Source organism: Salarias fasciatus, assembly GCF_902148845.1.
Source record: "Salarias fasciatus chromosome 7 unlocalized genomic scaffold, fSalaFa1.1 super_scaffold_4, whole genome shotgun sequence".
NCBI classification, from domain to species: domain Eukaryota; kingdom Metazoa; phylum Chordata; class Actinopteri; order Blenniiformes; family Blenniidae; genus Salarias; species Salarias fasciatus.
Window position 1 is genome coordinate 21,485,419 of NW_021941229.1, and position 19,264 is coordinate 21,504,682.

The 19,264-nt window shown below is 42.2% G+C and overlaps 2 protein-coding genes across 3 annotated transcripts in view; one reads left to right on the plus strand and one right to left on the minus strand.

Moving 5' to 3' along the window:
• egfl7 (EGF-like-domain, multiple 7) overlaps positions 1 to 3,196 on the plus strand; it is a 13,605-nt gene extending 10,409 nt beyond the window's left edge. For both annotated transcript variants that reach the window (XM_030084835.1, XM_030084836.1), the window contains one exon: positions 1,248 to 3,196. In XM_030084835.1, the coding sequence (XP_029940695.1) occupies positions 1,248 to 1,267 (20 nt within the window). In that variant the 3' untranslated portion in view covers positions 1,268 to 3,196. The remainder of the gene's footprint in view (positions 1 to 1,247) is intronic.
• agpat2 (1-acylglycerol-3-phosphate O-acyltransferase 2 (lysophosphatidic acid acyltransferase, beta)) lies at positions 2,454 to 18,474 on the minus strand. Its single transcript, XM_030084837.1, has 6 exons — positions 18,232 to 18,474; positions 10,856 to 10,989; positions 7,756 to 7,931; positions 7,543 to 7,638; positions 6,129 to 6,201; positions 2,454 to 6,008 (listed from the first exon to the last, which is right to left on the minus strand). The coding sequence occupies exons 1-6, from the start codon at positions 18,411 to 18,413 to the stop codon at positions 5,851 to 5,853; spliced, it is 819 nt and encodes a 272-aa protein (XP_029940697.1). The 5' UTR covers positions 18,414 to 18,474; the 3' UTR covers positions 2,454 to 5,850.
• Positions 18,475 to 19,264: the final 790 nt, after the last annotated feature.

The window sequence follows — 19,264 nt, forward strand, 5'->3', positions numbered from 1 at the left end:
TCAATAATATTAAAAGCACTAAAGATTCTTTCTGGTAATAAAAATTAAATACTATGATAACGTGATGTGCCTGTAACTGTAGTCATCTTTTAATTTTAAAATTAAAGTGAACTGAAAGAAAGAGAAATCATAAATTAGGATATATCAGCACTCATACCAATTTGGACTGAAAAAGAGAACAAAGTGAGAAGGATCAAAGGTCACTAAATCCGAAGCAATTTATCCTCAGTAGACCTGGAACGATTGTAGAAAACCGTTTGACATTATTTTTAATAACTGCTACGATAATCTGGGCAGCGCACCAATCACTGACCTTCTGAAACTTTGTTAAACGCCTTTCATGACAAACCATCTTTTGCTGAGACTGTTGCAGCTCTGCAGCCGTTGGAGGTGTTTAATTATTAGAAAGAACTGATTTTAATTACTTGGACTGGTCGAGATTGTGAATATGCTGCAGAGATTAACTTTACAATGCTGGATTACACCAAGTGTGAAACTAAGAGGCTTTTATTAAAACCTCAATAACTTTCAGCTTGTTTTGAAGCTCAGTGCTGTAAACTTAACTTAGCTTTTTAAAGAATAGATAACAGAAAAACTGCCATCGAATTACAGTGTAGACCCAGAATATTTCATTTTAATAATAATAAAAAAAAACATTTTGAAATTGAAATCACTGTATTAGTAGTAGTCAAAGTTGTAGGCACTAACATGTCACAATTTTAGAGCTCATAAAACAATATAAAAATACTTAAACTTGATGTATTGCAGCTCCCAAATCAACTTATTTTAGCTGCAGGCGTTTATGTTTTCATGTCAACTGGAATAAGCCACATTATGTGTGAATGTAAAAGCCCTCCTCTGTTCCTCGGATTCAGACGACTGCCCGCTTCACACGTCGCTGTATGATCTCAATTATCTTTCATTAGCCCGCAGAGTTTCCACATCACACAGCTGAAAATTCCAACCCTCGGGCCAAAAAACCTTCGCCTCCGAAAGCCTCTTTATTGCATTATCAGTTACTATACCGTCTCAAAACATTTGGTTTTGATTAGATTTGGATCAGTGATCTCTTTGTGAACCTTCGCAGATCTAAACCACCTCTCACCTTATTTCAGAAAGCTCTGGCAGTGAGCAGTATTGACCCTCTTGCTGATGAAAAAACACACTATCGAGCACTTTTGAGTCGAAACTGCATCTTTAGCGGATCATACGTCCTGCTAACTCTTTCCATTTTCTCCCCCTTGCAGGTTCCTGCCAGGAGAATTAGCCACCCAACACGTCCCTCCTCCGAGACCCCCACCATGAATTTACAACAATTTGACTTAATGTGTGCCGGTTACGCCGTGTTGTGATTTTCACTGCTCCCGACAGCTTCGCTTACTCCCTCTCAGATTCCAAATCCTGTAACGCTACCAGCGGCGGGCTCGGGCTCGCCATTACGTCATCCCCGGAGGGGGTAAAGGTCAAACCAGCCACTTAGTTTTCTGGATTTTTTTGGCATCAGGGCAGCTGAGTCGTCCCGCCCCGGGGCAGACGTGGACATCTGTATTTATCTATTTAAATTATGATTACCTGTAGTCATTTCTCATTCCTCTATAATAGATTTTTTTCTAACCTAGTTTTGTAACATTTTGTAATAAAAAGCTTTAATCAGAACCACCGTGTGTGTGTGTGTGCTCATTATTAAGGCTGGATCACTGAGGAATGTGTGCGAATGCATCATGTAGGACTGAACAAACCGTGAATGAAGCCAGAACAACAAACCTGCCGACCTCAGTCCCGCACAGCCAGCACTGTGATCAAAGCTTAAAGTATTCCTGCCATGGATAGAAGACGGTGAAACAAAAGTCAAAGTCTGCAAATAAATTAGACTTCATGCAGAAATTAGGCTTTTAGTCTGGATATATTGAATTTTGCCCTTTCCCGTTCACTTATAAAAAGCATTTCAAAGCAACAGACGTAAGCGTTTCTGCACACGTTATTATGGGCCAAAAATAAGAGATTGTGATCGATTGATTCGTTATTCTTCCAGAGAGGAAGTTGTAAACGAGAAAACTCATGTTCTTTGGAAACTCTACAAGTTTTTACCTCATTTGTTTTAAGTAAAAAAAATAATCCACTGGAGTGTAAGGAAAAGAAATTACGCACACAAAATGTTAAGAAAAAAAAAAAGAATTAACTTTTATTTATTCTTTTGCAAGGCATTCACATTTACCCAGTATAGGTGAAATCAAGAACACTACATCGTCATAATAACCAGATACTATAATGGGCGTCTATAACATGTGTGCATATTTACACACGCACACACACACACACGCATACGCGCACGCACTTTCGCACTCGCACTCAAACACGCACATACACACAAGGCTCTGCAGGATGCCAGCTGTTTCTCTTATCCATCTAAATTACACTTTAATAGCTTTGGTGAAAATCCACATTTTAGTTTCTCCCCACCCAAAACTCAGCCTGAAAAGTGCTTTAATAAAGGTTGAGAATACTTTGAAACTTTTCCAGTATCTTACATAATTGATCCGTAAACAACCGCCCTAAACAAAGAAAAGTAGAGGAAAGACTGAGAAGGACAAAAAAAAAAAGAAAACACGACTGAATGATTCAACCAAAGTCTACAAATCAACTGTTAATGAGCAAAAACACTCCCATTAACTTAATCATATAGTTCGTATTTTGGAAGAAACCAATTTGGTAGAGCTTTTCAACATTCGAAACACTTGCTGCAAAAAAGATTAAAAAGAAAAAAAAAAACTGCTCTGAGAGACAAAAAAAAGAAATCAATAAATATATAGAGAAAGAGCTGGGTCAGTCAATATTAGATATTAGTAGATAAGGGGAGTAATATTCCACACTGGCCTTCAAAATAAGGAATTCCAGACTTTCACATGTACTTACAGCAGGTATCACTAAAACTACTGTTACACTCACTATGAACAGCAGTGTACAGGCTTAGTCCCAAAGTAGAGAGAAATCCGTTCACAGGAGACCCCCGGGGGGGGGTCAGCGCGCACGGCAACCAGTCCAAATTTAAACATTTAATGCTCAAATAAATATATCTTGGAGATTTGTTGTCAATGCTTCGCTCTTTAAAAGAAAAAAGAAAAAAAAAATGCAACTATTAACAGAAATATCCTGAATGCTGCGATACATTCTCAGATGGTGATTCATGAGGGGAAAAAAAAAGAAAAAAAAAAGTGATTTTGCAGACAGTGTGTAAAGGCAGTGAGAAATATGAAAATTAAGACCTGGATTCCAACAATAATAAAAAAAAAAAAAAAAAGAAACAAAAAAAGTTCAGTCATATTTACCAATGGTTACTGTCAGTACGTGTTACAAAATAACAGAAGGAATTGATTATATGCAAACGTTTAACGACCCAAAAGTGCAACAACAATAGCAACAAATCAAACTTAAGGCCAAAAATCTCCACAACTCTTTAAATAATCTAGTATCCAGCTGTGAATCGGAACGTCACGACTAAATTCAAATTGGTTTTCACCTTTATTGCAATGAAATCAGGGACAACGCTTTACGTAGTCAATCAAAAATACATCATAATTTAGTTTTAAGTAGAATTATCAGGTTTTTCATTGTTAATTAGTGAATCTCTCCAGTTAGAAACACCAGAGTCAGTGAAATAAACGGTTTGTGAGGACGAGAAAACGTTCATGTTGCTTCCATGTAATCTGGCTGTGTTTCAATAGAGCGCCACACGGTGGCTTTAGCCTCAAACTGACAGAATACTGGGTGAATTCGCACGTTCTCCCTGTTTGGAGTTTAATCAATCGCTCTCAATCAGTATCATTTCAATTAGCAATTTAAAAATAGACTCCAAAAGACTAATGGTGCGTTCACGACCCGTTCAGAAGTGGGAAAAGTGAAGGCTGATTACACATACAGTCCTGTGCAGAAGCTTCTGGATGGCGTTCTATAACTCTACTTCTACTTTAATCTATCACGTCTGAAACAACCCAAAACGTACAATACAGTCATCATATGAATACAATCAGGTTTGTTTATCTGAAGTAAACTACGTCCACAGAAGATCTGATCTGTGCTAAAACAACCTCTAAGTTCTTAGAAATACTTCGTGCAGCTGTGCTGAGGAGTGATGCTGCTGTCAGGGCGAAATGAGGAGCAGGCTAAATGCTGCAATGCTGATTACCCTTTGTAATTTGCCTTAAGTGCTAAAAAAAGGGTTTATGATTTACTATCTAGTGTTCTTACAGTTGTTTGAAAGCTTTGCACAGTGTTGTACATGAAATGATGTCTTGAGGTTAAACGAAGGTGTGTTTACAGTCAAGTGGTTATACATGAAATCAACATGAACACAGCTGGAGGTTTAATCGAAAAATTTAAGTTGTTTTTTTTTAAACAAGTTGATCAAAAATGAATTTCCTCATCCCAGCAAACCTTATTTTCATTGTCTCCGACCAATAAAATCACGCAAAGTTACAGAAAAATCTGAGTAAAATGTTAATTATTTCACATTTCACCTCGAGTTTTATCATCTTCTTTCTTCTAACAGGGTCCACCTTCTATGATTGGTAAAAGGCGATCAATCGGAGAGTAGTGCGATAACGGGCTGACACTGGAAAATCTTCGACATGGCACGGCAGGTGGCTTGCACTTTGGAGCAGTAATGCGAGAACGGTTGGACATTGCACTTGAAAAAAAAAAAAAAAAAAAATCACCTTTTTTTTTGACACATTTTAAATAGGCTCACCCATGAGATTCTTCTGAGGAGATCACTTTGGAAAAAAAAAACCCTAAAAAAAAATAAAATAATAATAAATAGAGACTAAAGAGCACAGCTAAGAAGACACTTGCTGCTGGGTGCTGCACGTGGGGCTTTCCTACTCATTTTGGAGAGCCGAGTTGAAAGAATGCACGATGAGACACCAACAAACACACGACACTGAGAACCGACCAGTTCACTGGAGTCTATTAATTCAGTACAGATGGGTGCTATTGTTATAGATGGTATCTTGTAACCTTGCATTCCTCGCTCCCTGACATCACGGCGGATGTCACAGAGCTCGCTGCGATTGAGAGCCAACGTGATTACAGAGTTGAATTCAGAGCGACGGAACAAAAACAGATTTAAAAAAAAAAAAAAAAAAAAATTGATCTCCCATCTCCAGTTTGTGGAGAAACTGCTCTGTTTTAGGCAAAGAAACTGGAAAACAGACGTGGAGGAAAACGAGTGAAAAGCGTTAAGTAAGCAGTATCTTGAATATATGTGTGTGTAAGCATCCAAAGAAAACTGAAACCAAGGCAACGTGAGAGGAAAACATAAATATCTGCAGACATTTATGAACAGAAATAAAAAAAAAGGAAAAGAAGAAAGAAGACAGAAAAACTGCCACGAGCTGAGCTGCTCATCAGAAGGCAGGAGGAGACGGAAGCGGGGAAGGAAGGCAAAAACGAAAAAATACCAAAGCTTTCCAAAAAGCGAGAATGAAGGTGGACAGAGCCATCCGAAAAAAAGAAAAAAAAAGAAAAAAGAAAAAGGCATGCATGAAGGACGCACGTCCACACTGTTCGGCTTGGCCGTCCGTCACTCCGCTCGCCGCGTGCAGAGCGGACGCGGCGAGGGTCAGGACCGGCTGCGCTGTACGGTCGGGCCGGATGCGGGCCGGACCGGGCGTCAACGAGACGGGGAGAGATTTCAAGACAAACGGCTCGTGTCACGTCGTTTTCCTGGCCAGGCGATGGGACAACCTGTGGTAGAGCAGGGCGGGGAGGGGAGGGGTGGTCTTAACGGGGGAGGGGGGGCAGGAACAGGTCTCAGACGATGGCAGATAAGAGACGCGGGAGCATGGGAGAAGTTCAGTGCCTCACGGGCCCGTTGCTCTGGGTTACGGAGCTGGAGATGCTCAGGAAGGCGGAGCGCATCACGTCGAAGGACTTGTCGCACACCGACGACACGTCGTCCATCGTCATTCCCTTTGTCTCGATTTTTGGAAGGATGTTCAATCTGATGGTTCCTGCAGAGCCACAAAACATCAACGGTGAAAAAGAGCGACTCTCTGGTCCTTCAGTTTAGTCGTTTCACAATTAAAATAAAAAAAAAAAATCCACAGCTGTGAAGAAGTGAGCCTAGTTACCAGATTTGAACTGCTTTTCTTTTCGTAGGTAGAAGTTGCTATAGGAGGAGAAAACCACGGGTATGATGGGAACCTTCAAGGAGTGAAGAGAAGAATAAAAAATAAAAAGGCCATTTCATGCAATAACATACGAATAACGTTAAAATCTGTCTTCGCAGCTCCAGTTTTCTGAGGGAGTCGGGAGATGCTTGATTAAACCAGCATCACTTTCTCTCTCTCTCACACACACTCAGTGTGACATGAGCGGTTTCCATCTCCTCCTCCGCTGCTGCTGCTGCTAATACAGGCCGAGCTGCCCCCCCCACACCCCCCCACCCCGAGTGGCCCTTCAGCTGAGCCAAACGTGTCTCCCCCTGGGGGGCCGTCCTGCTTCCACTCAATCTGGCCGGCTGGGTGCAAATGGAGAGGCTGCACCGTCACTCAGCACACCCAGACACACACACACAGATATAGAAATAGTTTCTGCTGGAGTGTGAAAGTCGAGCCAAACGGAGGGAAAAACTCAAACACAGACTGCGTCGCACTGACTTGTAATGAAGTTATCCGGCCAATTCAAACACAGACGGCACATTTACCAACGTGTGATTGTTGTTAATGTCCATGCAGTAAATCTCTGAACTGTGGAGCCCGATAGAAAATGAAGTGTTTGCTAATAAGAAGCAGCAGGGCTGTATTTTCGTAGCCCCACAACCTGGGTACGTATCTGCGCCGAGCTGATGTCAATCTTTCACCGCAACTTATGGGAGCCACATACACAAAATCTCACACACACACACAGGCAGCATTTTTGCCTTGGGGTGAACCACATTGTGGTTTCTGGCTGGTTCCCCCGACAATGTTTTTTAATTCATTCCACCTGCCTGACCCTGAGTGTGCGCTACGAGACATCAACTCTGAAGCGGAGACCTCCCACCTGCATGCACGCAGATATAGCTCATGGACGCACACGGCTGAGCGGCACACCGCTCTGCATGCGCACCATGTCTGAGTGGATCAAACTACAGCGTCAGAGCGCGAGAAATATCTCAATAACACTGCTGAGAAAACTACTCCGCCCATTTCAAAGCATTTAGATCAGATATTAATGTCTGAGGTAAATCCATCTATGAATGCAAGTAGCTGTCAGGTAAATGTGGCTGGACGGTATTTTAGTCTTTAGCTCCCCCACGTGTCTGGAAGCAGCACACGGCGAGCCCCTCGCTCTCATTCCTCGCTCTCATTGGTGCCAAACATCCCTGGAATGCAGCCAGTCTCATCACATTCCCTCTTCTCAGGGTCAGTGAACGAAGGGGATAAAGTCTCAACTTATTCACATTTTGAAAGTAGAACATCCCACTTTCTACTGAGAGGAAAAACCTCAAAACAAGGTTGAATTTAATGGCGTATTAGGAAAAAAAAAAAAAAGGGGACTTACTTGCGCCTGCACTGCGAGGTGGAAAGCACCTTTTTTGAAGGGCAGCAGGTCGCCTCTCTGGTTGCGCGTCCCCTCGGGGAACACCCACAGGCGAATCTGCGGAGGTCAGAGGGCTCGGGTTCAGAGGAAGAGAGCGACGCAATCATCTCCAGAAATCAAAAGCCGGAATCCGGAGACAAAAGACGCATCCTGTGTTTACGCCAGGCAGATTACCTGCTCGTCCAGCATGGTCTTCGCCGCGTCGGCCATGACGCTCTTGGCGTCGCTCGTCTTCTTGCGGTTGATGAAGACGATGCCGCCCAGCCAGCAAGTGAGGCCCACCGTGCCGGCGTAAATCAGCTCCTTCTTGGCAATCATGGTGCAGCGGTCGGGTAGGATCTCCATCAGACCTGCAGGCCGGAAGATTGAAACATAAGCCCGTCAGAGCTGCAGCAGCCGTACAGTATTTCACCGCCAAGGAAGAATCACAGACATTATTGTGATTCATCTGCAGCCAACAAGGCCATCTCCTGTACAGCTGCAGAACTATCAGCGAACATCTTACAGATCACATTTAAAACATGATCATGAAAAGAAGGACGTCAATGATTAAAGCTGTGATTTTGATGCAACACATACATCACGGAAAAGCAATTTGTTTGCTTTACCACAGCCTAATAACTCTTAAATGTGCATCAGTTCTGCATTCATCACTTAAATTGTCCAAAATGATGCATTGCAAACTCCTGCCAAAAGTTTGGTTCATACCAGAGACAGTGGATGAATCTGAAAAAAAAAAAAAAATTAAAAAGCATGTTGCCTGTCTTCATCAGGTTTGATGAATGTAAGAGATAAAATGTTGGATCAGCACATTCTCTCAAAAACATTAAATGGAATTGAATCTGAATTGATGAAGGAAATTTAACCCTTTCAGCTGAGCACAAGCACAACTCTGATCACTCCTTTGCTACCACGACTATCAAGTCGTATCTTTGAAATATCCGTCTACGGCAGTAGAAAAATCTGTATTTCATGAGGAATAAAGCCTGCAGGTGTCATGAGCGCAGGGTCAGAAGAGATACTTCACTTCACTTCCACGAATGGCACATGTTTTATTAACCTGTGTGCAGCAGGCTGCTGGTGCAGAACATAGAGGTCAAACCCAGAGCCCGGGGAAGGAAGTCTGAATCGGTTAAATAAATGATGGAGGGGAAGAAGAACAAGTGGATGTGTCTATAACAAAGCAGACAGAAGTGAAACGAGACTGGAAAGCAGTCGAGGGTTTCCCGACGGTCCTCTCACATCAGCTCTGGCGGGAGCAGCGAACGGCCGGGTGTAGCTGTTGGCATGGCAACCTGGACGCCAAATAAGCCTCATGCTGAGTTTTCTCACTGCTAATTAGAGGCCCAGCTCTCTCCCTGCTGTCACTGAGCTGGCCCCGAGCCTGTCCCCATCACTCAGCGGCGCTGGAAGTGTCTCCCTCCCAGACACCGACGGACGGAAAACACACCTCCGCTGGATTTACAGTCTGACACACGGAAATTTAAAGGAGAGCAAAAGAACATAAACCAGAGATAAATCCAGATTCCAAACCTGGCTAGAGCACGTTCAGTGAGTTTTGGGATTATTTAATCAGCTTTTATCTCAGACCCTGTCCTGTGTGATTGTTTAATTAGCATAATTAGGGATTTGTGAGCTCTTGCATAATTCCAGTACTGAATCAAAACTACTCGACAGCCACATTATTTCTGTACTGCCACAGTGCTGCAAATCCTTCCCTGATGTGTCAAGCACTGTGTGTGTCAGCACAAAGCTGGAATGCAGTAATCTTACATTTGGCCCAGTTTTAGCGCGGCTATTGCCCAACCTTCAGGCGGCAAGCCGTATTAAAAACCTAAACAGGGGGAAAGTGGCCATTACAATGATAAACAGGAGCCTGAACCTTGGCTGTGATGAAAATTTACTTTAGGTTCTCACAAATCTAGAGCTTTAAAACAAAGTTCGTACCTTTGATATCTACTGTTATTCTGTTTTGGTGGCTGAGCCAAACGCATTGCATACAGGTTACACAGCGGCTCTTCCACTTTTCACTGTTCTCGTTTGAACAGCAAATCAAATTCCATCACAGCAAACAAAGGAAACGTGGATCAAACTGTGGGAATGAGCATTTCATCTTCAGAGAAAAGTAAACAAAGAAAACTGAGACAAAATGACTGATTGTGGAGAAAAACTCAAACAACAGAACGATGCATCTGCTGTACATCTCAATGAGGTATCTGAAAATGCCTAAATATTTAATACGCCAGCAGAGGAGCACTGTACAACTTCATAAAAGGGTCTTCTGCAGAATAGACACTGTAACAAAACCGGAGCTTGCAGATGCACATGCAGGAAACGGCAGCATCAGGACTCTTTCCTGGTTGGATAAACCCACTCAGTGTCTGCTGTGCGTTTCTGCTGACCAAACATCGACGCCACATCAAGGGTTTCTCCTGATGAGACGTGATGTGGTTGTACAGTGAGTTACAGTCCACCACCGGTTGTTCAGGTGAGGCGACGGTTTCTCATGTCGCTGTCAGTGAGCTCATCCAGGTCAACAGCCAGTACACTCAAACTGGACAGAAGCGAGCCTCAGTGTTCCTCTGACTGCAGTTATTTGTGTCACACTGGTCCAGTGCGTTCCTTTTCAGGTCACTGTGGGTCATTAACATTTTAATTTATCAATTTATAGATGAATTTCTCAGTTTGTGACAAGGGAGGGCTCTATGACAATTAACTGATCAGCAGAAAATCTTTGAACTGCATCAATCATAAGACTACTAATCATCTTTTTATTTTCCTCTTTAAAACTTCAGTGGAAAGATTCACCTAACTCAATTTCCATCCAGCAGCAAAGGCTGCGTGATCCTTGTTATGATCCTTGTGACTCTCCACGTGAACTCTCCACTGCATACCCAGAAAGCCCCACTCCTCTCTGCGTCTCTTGTATTTCTACTGCGCAGGACTGCTCCGCCTCAAACTGAAATGTTCAGAACTGAGTGTATTAAATCTGGTGTCACATTGCACGCAGTGAAACTGGACTGAAGGTTCACAACTTCACCCTGAGTAGATCTGATCACAGAGCTGCAGGTGAACATGAAAAATAAATCCCATCTCCCATTTGCACGGCAGTCTTGCATCATCTTTCATCAGAGGAAGAAGGATTCAGCCTGTGCTGCAAAAAATATGAGACCGTGTCCATTTCTTAACCCCTGAACATCATTTCCGACTCACATTTAATCGGGAATGACACTAAAATGCATTCAGAAGTGCAGGAAAGCGCTCCGATACCCACCCAAAACATCCAGGGAGCTCTGGTGGTTGGAGATGATGACGTAGGGACCCTCGGTCTGCAGATGCTCCCACCCACTCACTTCAAACCGAAGACCCAGGAAGTACTTGACGTGGCGGACGAGGGAGCGGATGATCCTGTGGGGAAAGCAGCGGGTAATTAGAGTGCTGGGTAACTATAGGTTCGGGTTCACATGTGAGGGCCGCAGGCTACTTATTATTAACCAGCAGCTCACCTCAAACGGTCGCAGCGAGCGCTGGAATGGCGAAGGCTTGTTAAGCTTTCTGTCAGAGATGACCTCAATGAGACACATCATGACCGTCCTCCAAGACATCTGGTAAATTAATTATGCCCACCGGCCCTATTAGCTCTGGATGTTTCTCAGTTAATTGTTTGCCTGTGGTCGGTGGAATGCTCCAATAAGCTTTAAGAAATAATATCCCACCATCTGCTCCGACACCACGTATAATGTCAGTGGTAAACCACACATTAACACTATTAGTATTTATCATTAAATATAAAAGTGACGTGAAAGCTGTGAGGTGACAAAAGTAATGATTTACATTTTTGGTCTTGAGATCTCCTGTTTGATTTCCCGCCAAACTAAGAACCCACTTAAAATAAACACATGTCATTTTGGCTGCTTTTACAGATTTCTGGTCGCTTTAGGGTCATTTTTCAACACAGGCGGGAAAATTTAGTATTCTTTTATATCCCACAGAGGGCAGATTTGCATAAATTAGGAGTTGTAATTCATGTCAGTGGGCAAATATGTCACAATATTTGCTTTCATTTGCCCTGGAAGGAATACTTGGGGCGTTAGGAGCGAGATGCTCAACTCTTAACCAGCTGCACATGAATGAGGAAATGATAAATCTGTATTTTGGCAGATTTGGGGATTTTTTTTTTAGAAAGTTAAAAACAAAACGCACACACACACACTCAACTGAAAATGCTTGATGAGACTCACATTGGTACAACAATTCAGTGGGAATTTTCCAGAGTAACCTGTTGCATTTTTCATTAAAAACTCAACATAAATCAACATAAACACAGATGTTTCCTCTTTGCATCCTTTCCCATCACAGATTTTCCTTTGGGACTACTAAAGCTTGACCTTTGCTTGGAAAACTTTTTTTTTTTTAAAACACGCTTTGGTGTGAAATCCATGCTACTGCAAGCTGCGCAAGTCTGTCACAGTACGTCTGAACAAGGGTCAAGTTTTAATGCCTTCCCACCAACTACAATCTCATCAATATTTCCCTTTATCCCTTTAATTGTGGTCAAAAGCCTGACATGAATTGCATTGGTTCGCTGTACTTTAATGTTCAACATGAATTATTCTCACAAGTTTGAAGTAATAGAAATTTAAGGCAGGCAAACGAACAGATGCTGCCTAGCACAACATAAATACACCACATTCACCACCATAGTAAATCAGTTTCATGCTTTGTCATTGACAAACGACAGTGTAAACCATGGAGTAGAAAAAAAGGCTACAGTTCTAATGGGTAAGACCAATCATGTTTAAGATCTGTGTGACACACTGAAGGCTCAACAGTTTTGCAGAGTTTATTCTGAATCCTTAAAAGTGACAGATGATCCTTTAGTTTCCTGCATGCAGGCACAACACGCCTGATCATTTGGGCTGAAGACAAGATAATTGAGTTTGTCCTGATTTATGATGTGTACTTTGAGTGCACATGCTGAACTTTTTGGGTCACCCAAGACAGCAATAGCTTGAGAATGTAGCTACGACTGAACCCTCGCCATGCTGATCGAATGTGACCCAATGCACCACCAGAGTCTGTCTTTTCAAGCACAATCAAATGATCTTACATCTAGTGACTTTTCAAATTTTTATCAAGAAATTTGAATAAATTCTGCAGAAATCCACACTCAAACTAACTTTACCCAAAACATTAGATGAATACAATGTATGTATTAGCAGCTCGGCTGACTCCTGCTATTGTTTCAGTCGGTCACGCATGCCAACGTCAGCCATGCAAAACTGGGACCATGACTTTTGTGAACCAAAGTAGGTGTTTTTCCTGTGCAAAGCTTCAGCTGGCTCCTGTCACACAACTAACCTGTGTGACGTTCCTGCTCCTAAAACACAGCAGATCCACCTTCTCCCCATATTCCACCTCAGCCACAGGAATCATTGCTTCAGCAAGACAGGTGTCTCCCTCATCTGCACTCTCTTCCTCATTCTGTTGTTCCTGTTTGAAAATGCCAACAACAAACCGCAATCTCGGGAAGTTTACTCATAATGTCACTGTTAATAAAACTAACATACTGTGCATTCCAGTGCACATTTAACAAGGAGGAATTTGTTTTTGACTTCATGTCACAATGAAAAACGTAAAAACTGGATCTACTCAGGCTTCAAAGAAAATAAGAACAAATAAATATCTGAATGGAAAAAGATTCACTTGAAAATTCATGTGCGATGCGTGGTGCCCAGTAAACACAGGTTCTGTTCTTCTGCCTACTTAGCAATCACACAATATGAAATATGGAGATGTAGGCTTGTAATGGAGCATATCAATCCCTGAGTGTAAGGCAGGTGTTTATAGCTGTTCAGCTGAAATGTTTAACAATAAAATAGTGAATGAGCTGCTCATTAAAGCAGGAAGGTGCCATATAAATGCCTTCCATTTACATGAATATTTCATGGCTACATTGTTGTTACTAAGCTCTAGCTTTTTTTGCTGTTTGGATGCTGGTGCACGCACTGAGGGACTTGAACACAAATTTACAGGATATAATTTTTTTTGGGGGGGGCATAGACAAGATTATTAGTTTGAGACATTTGCTATTGGCTGAAGGTGAAGATTCTGAACATTATGTTCATAAAATGAGGTCAAAATGAATAAAGATGTGATTGTTTACTTTCTTCCTGGACTTATATTTGGGAAACTAGCACAGAAAAAGAATGTATGAATATATTGTTGTAAGGATTTAGGCTGGTAATCACAATAATGGTAGATATTGAAATGCAGAAAATTAATTTCCTCAACTGTTAGATATGAAACATATGTTGAAAATGGTGTTTAAATTGTCCACATCTGGAAATAAACAAGAAAAAAGTAATATTAGTCAATCACTGTTTTTGTAAATCAAATAAAACTAATTTGATCCAAAGTACTTTGTTACATAACCAAAGACTTGAGAAATACTAACTCATCACTTACAGTCAATGACATGACACTGAACCTCCTTATCACCATAAAACGCTGCCTCACTTGGCGCTAAGCTTGTGGTTGAGTTTACAAACTAATAAAATAGTTTAATCTCTACGCTGGAATACTTTCATTGCTATCTTCCAAGACATCAGTACTATGATAACGCAGTCATTGCAGTGCAAAAGCCACCGGTTATGCAATAACCCAGTCAGTGTTGGAGCAATCGAGGGATCGTTCGAGGGGAATTAAATGACCGCGGTCGGATTCTTTGTACCACCGACACACTGGTTCACTTCATTGTTGAGCTTTAGGAATATCCCTTTGAACCTGCAGAGCACAATGACATTGAGACAAGAGCATAAACCCCACACAAGCTGCTTGCTCGCTAATAAAAAAGGTGAAGCTGCCCTGTCACCGCAGAAAATATTGACCTGACAGATAAAGACAGCAGCGCTGAAGCTCATTCACAAGCGTCAGGTCAGAAGGTTGAGGGGACATGTTCACAGGCCCTGGATGACAGAGCCCAGGATTAGTTCATTGACAAAAGCAGGGAAAAGAAAGTGGGCGTTTTTTTAAACATGTAGGCTTTAAAGGTCAGTTATCTCATGGTCTGAGTGACAGCGTAACTGTTCGTCGAACAGGAAGCCACACCAGTCCTCTGCAGACGTTCTCCTCACAGCCCTCTTCATCTGAAAAGTCCCTTGTCCAAGGTCTGACCCGAATTCAGCCGCTTTGTCACGGTCAACAGGTCCAGATAACCTCTGAGCTGACAGGACGGTACAGTGGTGCAACGTGACACCGCCGTTGCAGCTAACACGACTGTGAAACAGTTATTCCTAGAGCTCTGAGCGAGGCAGCGAGGAAGGCCTGCCGCTGTGACTGACTGAGCTGCTGTCAGCAGATCAGGGCCAAGTGAGGTTGCATCGAGGATGGAGGCCTCATAACTATTCAGCAGCCCAGCTCTAATCAGGGGGAACCTGCCATCTGGCATCTGTCCCTTCAAGGTAATTACTGGAATGCAGTCAGTTGTGTGCAGCAATCCATCCTCGCTGACTAGATTCAAGCACAACAACAAAAATCCCCCAGTGACAAAGTGGACGCTGACACTGATGGTGTACATTTCCACCCTAACAAGTATCAGTTGACCTGGTCAGTGTGTGTTTGCTTCTGTGTGTAGAGTATAAAATAACATATTTCCTTCCATGGTGCGGTCAAGGGGTCAGTCATTTCTACAGAATCTATATACACTACTGGTGTATGTTACTCTGATGGGCTGGCAACCTGTCTAGGTTGCACCCTGCCTTCTGCAATGAACCGGATAAAGTAACATAGAAGACACATGGATGTTAGTGACCACTTATGTCGTAGTTGATGCATGTTAACTGAGGTGAACAGGATGCGAGGAATTTCAAAATATAAAGGATGACTCACGAACAAAGGTCTGAGTCACTCTTTAAACAAAAACTCAACATCAAAAGCCCTCGCCCCTCTTGTTTTGTGTTTTAAAGCTGAACTGGGCTCAGAGTTTTGAAGATCTTCCCCGTTTGATCTGAGAAGCGTCATCACTTTTTGAAAAATTGTTTTTTTAGGTCAAGAAATAGGGATACTATGACCTGGATGACGTGAAGAGAGTGTTGAATTACACACTTGCATCACTCGATTAGTTGGATGAAGGACAAGTAACCAAAAATTAGTTTTTCTCCATCAGGCACTTAAAATGGAGAAGAAAAAAAAACAAACTTGGCGCACTTCACAGTTCAGTTGATCCAAAACAAGCCACTCTTCTGTCATTTCTCCCATTTCTGAAAAGAAACTCATTTATCCAGAAAAAAAAAAAACTGTCACAACAGTTCACAGCATCCTATTGTACATTATGAGCAGGGTTTAAAAGCAACCAGAAAACACAATTACAGAGGATGCATTGAGATATTAAAATACAACAAACAACAATTTAAACATCCAGGAGGATGGAAAAAAACAATGAACATATGGATGTTGAAAAAAAGCTACATATCGCAAACAGATTTAAAGGTATCATGTCACATATATATGTCGTGGATTAGTCTCAAAATAGGAGGAGAAGCATAAAAGCATGAACGCAGCTTACTCCAATCTGACAGAGATTTAAAACTGGATGCCCTCTTCCCAATTGTTCTTTTTCTCTCCCTTCACTGAAGGAATAAAGACACAGTATTGTGTTTATTGTGAAAAGGTCGTGACTGTGCCTGATAGTGCTGCTGCACAGTGAATACTTTCCTCTGCCTCTTTGCAGAGATAATGATGTCTCCGGCACAGTTTACTCCGAGTCCTGTCAGGATGCGCTATATGGTTATCCTGGGGAATCTTGGCAGGCTGAGTTGTAACAGTTAATGCTGGAGATTTTCCAGTGTGTTTGTGGTGGATAGACGAGAGCGTATTTGTAGAATTTATGCCTTCGAATGCATTTGTGCACCTGTGCCAAATTTAGGGGAAACATCCACCTACTTGTGATTCAGTCTGTGACATTAGGAATTTAAGGACTACTATGAAGTCGACACTAAAAACACCTCACAAACTGGGTCCGCTATTTGGAATTTTGAACAAAAATTTTACACATATTGACTTGTGAATGAAGGATTCAGCTCACATATGAATGTAAATCTTGACAGCATATCTAGGGTGCAAATATACATGAATCAGGTAACTGATGCACAGGATGTGGAAGTAGTTCCTCTTTTAACGGGTAGTTCTAGCTGCAGAGTAAACAATGGCATCATGAGCTGTTTACATTTCTTCTTTAGATGTGGAAGATGTTTAAAAGGAGGGAACTCAGCCTGAGGAGTTGTGACAGCTGACAGCATGGTGTTTTCTGGATATTCAGGTATGTAATGAGGATATAATATAGGAGTAGTTGTCATACAGCAATAAAGATGCACAATATTTCTTTTAGGCAACAGCCAAAAAGTTGATCACCTGCTGATACTTGAAAATAAGTGGCTTGGCCTCACTGTGAAGAACTTAAAAGTAGATACTTAGTAACACTCATATTGATACTATTGATAATGATCATATCTCTAGAAAGGTACATCATCACATTCTGTGCTTCCTCTGTAGGCTAAACTGTGACAACATATTGATCAGACACATACTATCTCAATTCAAGTATCATAACCATCTTACTGATTATGACTGAACCTCTGGTGCTAATGAAAGTAGGTGAGCTGAAAGTGAAGATACACTCAGAACTGAGAGTTCTTTGATGATAACAATGTAGTTATATGTCTGCATGCGTCTGATAAACATCGACCCTCTGGGGTTAGGTGAGCTGAAGGTGAAGGTACACTCAAGAGTCCTTTGTTGACAACGTGTTTATAGGTCTACATCTGTTGTGAAAGCTTTCGGTTGGGTTTATATTCAATCATTCAAATCTGAATCTAAACCTTAGATGCATCCATATTGAAAGTTTATTTGATTTGCTCATGCCAAATTTGGGGAAAATCAATCTCCCGTGTGTGCTTATGGGTTTATTCTGTGCTGCCTGTGATTTCTTTAGGTTAACACAGAATTCCTTATTCTTTAAAATCAGCATTATATAATACACACTATCGAAATTCTATCTATCAGATTGAAAAAGAAAGACAGAAGTTCTGGGCCACTGAAAGTGAGAGAGCTGAAAGAGAGAGTGCTCTGGATCCAGATGCGGTGCAGAGGAATGAATAGTTTCAGCCACCACGAGAAGCAAAACAATGACAGTTTTGTGATATCCAGTGACTAAAACGACGTGTTTACTCCACGTAACTCCACCAACAAGCTTTAAAACTGGCAGCGATTGTTGCGGAGGGAGGAAAACGCGCGTTAAAAAGTGACTGCTATTGTTGGAAATACCTCTGTTAATGAGGAGTGTAACGTTACATGTTAGTGTTAGCATCTCTCAGCTAACAGCTACGGCGGCGTTTGTTTGATTAAAAATGCATAAAAGATTTATTCAATTTTTGTTTCGTAAATTACATCTAATTAAGACACTCTGGAAGACCGGCCGGGCTGTTGTTAGAGCGCCGTGACGAGTGTTAGTTGAAATAATACCGGCAAACGCGCTAGCGTGGAAGATTGTTCCATGTTAAATATGAAATGCCGCTGCTAGCGCGAAGCTAACGAGCTAGCGCAGGGCTAGCTGTCAGACGGCGACGTTTATTATGCAAACAAAAAACTCACCTCATGTTTTCAATATCTCTCCCTCCGCTCTTCAGTATGCACAGGGGGATCGCCACAAGGGCCAGAAACATCATCCAGGCGACGTAAAAGCACTTTTTGAAATAGAAAACAAACGTGCTGCTGGTCCACAGCAGGAGCGGGACCAGCAGCAGCAGCGGCGGCATCATCCACAGCACATCCATAGCGGCGGCGGCGGCGGTCCACCGGAGGAGCGCGCAGCCGGCGGTAACGCACGCGGGTCGGGTAAAGGGGCTGGGAGAGAAGCCGCTTATAGCACGCTCGAAGCCCCAGCTACGGTACGGGAGAGAGGGGACGCTCCGCGACCCCGCTACACATCGCAGTTACTCCTTTAAAAAAAAAAAAAAAAAAAAAAAAAAAGAAAAAAGAGGGTGAGAGCAACGCTGGGGTCTGGCTGTGGGAAATGAACATGAAGCGCGGCTCATCTGTTGCTAAATGGCAACATGAGGTGGAGTCAAGGCGTCATCGGGTTGTGCTTTTTCTAGTTCCGGGTACTTGGGCACCAGTCAGATGTCAACGCATTAAAACAAGCGCGCTACTGTGTTCATTCTGCACACGCTGTTCCCGCTGTCAGTGAAACCCGCCCTCCGCCTCACAGGAGGAAGCACAGCCTCCAGGTGCTACCTCCCTTTCTAAAGCTTCAGCTGGAATCATTTTTTTCCTCGCCTACAATTGAAAATCCTGTGTTTTCCAGTGTGATCCTTTACTTCAGGAGACACAGACAGTCCAATATCATCTTGAGTTAGTTAAACAGGTAAAATAGATAAATGGATTTCAGTTATTCAGCGCTTTTCCATTATTTGAGCAGACCCAAAGCGGTTTACATTGTAAATCACAGTCATCTATTCACACTTTCGCACACACTTTCACACACCAACGGAGGTGGCTGCCTTGCAAGACTTCATCCATTTGTGCCTTAACATCCTGTAAATTTAAACTTTTAAGTTTCTTCTTGTTGTGGCACAGAGTATATGTAATGAAAATATCTATTAATGGCAAAACAACCACAAAAGAT